We start from the raw sequence: 3,649 nt of genomic DNA, 5'->3' as shown, positions 1-3,649 counted from the left end.
GGGCGGAGGGTATTTTCCAATATTCCAGGTCTGGCGACACCGAACGGGGAACGAGGAGCACCCTGAGCTTGTGTCGCCTGGGGTCCAACCGTTGGCGAGCAAACCACCGCTGGAGTCTGCGCATAAAAAGCGGACCCAGGGGGACCACGGGGTGGGCAGCTGCCATCAGCCCTAACAGGCGCATGGTGGACAGTGCGGTCACGTTTCTGCGAACGCGAAAACGGGAGAGCGCCGACAGGATGGCGTCTCGCCGAGGAGGCGAAAGCATCGCAGTCATGGGGGCTTAGTCTAGGCAAAGCCCCAAGTAGACTGTCTGCCGGCTGGGGAGCGGGGAGCTCTTCTCCCAGTTGATGGCAAAACCCAGGAGGGAGAGATGGTTTATCACCAACATGGTGTCCCTTCTCGCGGTCTCTTCTGAGTTGCTCAGAATAAGCAGGTCGTCTAGGTAGAAGAGAATCCTCTTTCCCTGACGCCTGAGCGGTTCCAACGCCGTCTCCACACACTTCGAGAAGGCGCGCGGAGCCAGGGAGTACTCGTACGCCATCCACATAAAGGCAAAGTGGAGAAACTTCCTCTGCGCCTGCCGAACAGGGACGTGGAAGTAAGCATCCTTGAGATCCAGGGATGTGAACCAATCGCCCTCTCTCACACACCGGAACAACGCTCCGACAGTGAGCATTCTGAACTTCCTCGTGGCAACGAATCTGTTGAACACGCAAAGATCCAGAATAGGTCTCTTTCCCCCTGACTTCTTGGAAACCAGGAAGTAGCGGGAATAAAACCCTAGGTGAGACTCGTGGGGGGGAACGACAGTGATGGCCCCCTTCACTAAGAGACGTGCCACCTCTGCTGCCAGAGCCGTGCTCGCAGCCGGGTCCCGTAGCGTGGTCTCCAGGGATTAAAATTAACTTTGTTTCACCACCGTCCCGGAACCGTCCCGAAAAACATTTTGAACCGTCCCGAATCGTCCCGAATTTTCCCATAAATCTTTTTTACAGTTTCAGTTGTTACTCACTGATAATATAATGAAAACACAAAACATTATGTTGAGGAAATAGTAATTTATTTGTAGATGACAAGCACCCTCAGTCGCAGAACTGTGGTCAACGTGACCTTCTGCCAGTACTCCACCATTTAGTGACTGTCTTTATTGAGTTGTACTCGTCCAGAGGAGGGCCATGCATTGAGATTAGCATGAGGCTGGTCAGAGTGTCATTTGCCAGGCGAGACCTCCAGTCCGACTTCACCCGTTTCATGCACGAGAAACCACGCTCGCAGCAGGAGCTGCTCATGGGGAGGACCAGGCTGATCTCTGCTACCACCTGCATGTGCTGGAACTGACCGGCTCTTCCAATGGCACCCTGGATCAGCCTCTGCCACAGCACCTGAGAAAATGGGTTGAAGGTCTGTTCATCCTGCATGTTTTTATTCGGGGATTCTTTGTGGACCTCAGCACACTGTGCTGCAATCTACTTGTAGGAAATGTGCTATTTAAGTACAATGTTGCTGTTAGTGGGGAGGAAACCCCTGGAGGATCACTCACCTGGGAATCGAGATGCCTGTAGCGACGGACAACCAGGATCTTGAGGTCAAGCCACTCTCGCCTTGCTGCATCCTCAGATACAAAGTCCTTGCATGGCTCCAGGACTGGGCGGAAATGCTCCATGATGACATTTAATTCATCTGTGCCAAATGTAGCCAGGGCGGTGGTGTCTTCTGGCCAGCTGGATAAGTCGAATAGTGTCGAAACCGCTTTCAGAATGCCAGTCTCGAGACTCTCGTAACGCTCTGACACAAACTCACAGAAGCCGTTGGTGAGGCGAAGCTTGATTTTGTTAAAGATGTCATCATCGGTGCTGGTCCTGTTGATCTCAACCCCTTGCCAGTTGGATCCAGTCCCAACTTCGGTCAGGAACCGCTGCAGCCTTGGGCCTGGGTTTGTCTGCATTACATGAACAAACATTTATAATAATTTCATCACCAAAAACCACAATTCAATCATACAACTCTGACTTTTAGCTGTTACAGCCTAAATTTAATATGCAATAATGTAAAATAAGGGAACATTGTTCCTCACCTGCATAGCTACAAAAAACATGCATGTAGTCTGCAGCCCATCCGAGACCATCTGGAGTGTGAGGCCGTCTTTCTGAAACAAGAGGCTGAGCTGCTTCAGTTCGTGAAGTATATCCAGCATGAGGTGGATGAAGAGGAGTGTGCTATACTTCTTCAGAGACTTCAGCATAAGCTTTGCCCTCCCCTTCATGGCTGCACTCACTTCCCTGTCATGGGGATCACTGGCGTGGTTCTCAAAGTGTACAAGCAGAGGCTTGTAGTTCCTCATGAGGACCTCCAGGGCATGCGATGTGTGTGGTAGCCAGCGGGTACCTGCAATCAGACAGCAGAGATTAGACATTCAGTTTCACTTTGGTTTTAATTCATCATTATCATCAACATTGATATTATTTTATGCTGTTATTTATTTTTAGTGCTCATGACATCTGCCTTAGACTACGGTTGAAAACTAGCCCCCCTGGCTGTCTGAACCGGCATATTTACAAATCTTACAGTAATGTTCATTAATGTGCACTGTCTCCTATTAAAATACACTGTCTCAATTAAGAATAAAATATAACAAACAGATCTTTATCATATTAATACCTTCGGTGTTCCCTGGCCTGAGAATGGAGACCTCCACCGCCCTGCTGATCTCTTCCAGCTCCCGTGACGCCTTAGAAGAGACTGTGTAATGTTTGTGGATGATACGTAGCAGCTCGTTTAGTTCCTTCAGCTTGGCAAGCTGTTTCAAACAGTCGAGCGCAGTCAGCTCCAGCCGATGAGCGACGCACCATATCGCCACTAGGGAGGGGCACAGGTGCTTTAGTCGGGCTGCGACTCCGTTGTTCACTCCCAGCATTATGGAAGCGCCATCACATCCAAACCCCACAAGACGCAGCTTCAGGTCCTCCTCTTGAACCCCAACCTTGGAGATAAAGTTGGAATTTTTAAAAGACTTAGCATCATTACATTAGGTTATAATATGAATACAATAGAGGCATGCATTCTTTCATTCATCAAAAGTAAACAAAACAACCTACCACTTTCAGCCCTTTCAGAATGGCATCCAAAATGCCCTGGCTATGGGCGTGATCCAGGGTAACAATCTGGATAAACCGGTTCACTGGTTTGCCATCCACGAGGTAGGTGCAGTAGATCATCTCCTGGTCCTTAACCGAACGGTCAACTGAGGAGTCAGACATGACGGAGAAGAACCTGGCTGCTTGCAACTCCTCCTTGAGGTCCTCAATGAAGCATGAGGCTATGACTTCAACAAAGGTGTTGCAGGTGTGATGGAAAATCTACATGTTGTTACGTTTTTGGTCTATCTATGAACTTAAGTTGTGTTACTATTTTGTGTGATGCATGTTTTGCCTGCCTTCTACTCTCCTTTTGGGTCATTTAAAGTGTGAACCTTCTAGGGTCGTGTGATGCGTTTTTTATTGTCTTCCTCTTCCTATGTTTTCGTGTGTTGTAAATCAGCCAATCGTAATGCTTTGATGTCCTCAACCCCCTGGCTAACGTCAACGAGACCAGAAGGTCACTCACGGCCGCCGACCCCTCAAATGACATCGGGGGGGGGCTTCAATAG

The 3,649-nt window shown here is 49.2% G+C and overlaps 1 protein-coding gene across 1 annotated transcript; it reads right to left on the bottom strand.

The window, feature by feature from the left end:
• Positions 1 to 903: 903 nt before the first annotated feature.
• Positions 904 to 3,260, bottom strand: LOC130404249 (zinc finger protein 862-like). The gene is made up of 5 exons (XM_056608890.1): positions 3,099 to 3,260; positions 2,662 to 2,983; positions 2,078 to 2,388; positions 1,544 to 1,942; positions 904 to 1,385 (listed from the first exon to the last, which is right to left on the bottom strand). The coding sequence occupies exons 1-5, from the start codon at positions 3,258 to 3,260 to the stop codon at positions 1,104 to 1,106; spliced, it is 1,476 nt and encodes a 491-aa protein (XP_056464865.1). The 3' UTR covers positions 904 to 1,103.
• Between the last annotated feature and the right edge of the window lie 389 nt (positions 3,261 to 3,649).

Source organism: Gadus chalcogrammus, chromosome 15 (genome assembly GCF_026213295.1).
Source record: "Gadus chalcogrammus isolate NIFS_2021 chromosome 15, NIFS_Gcha_1.0, whole genome shotgun sequence".
NCBI lineage: Eukaryota > Metazoa > Chordata > Actinopteri > Gadiformes > Gadidae > Gadus > Gadus chalcogrammus.
The sequence above is the reverse complement of the archived record's forward strand: the minus strand, read 5'-3'. Positions and strand labels throughout refer to the sequence as shown.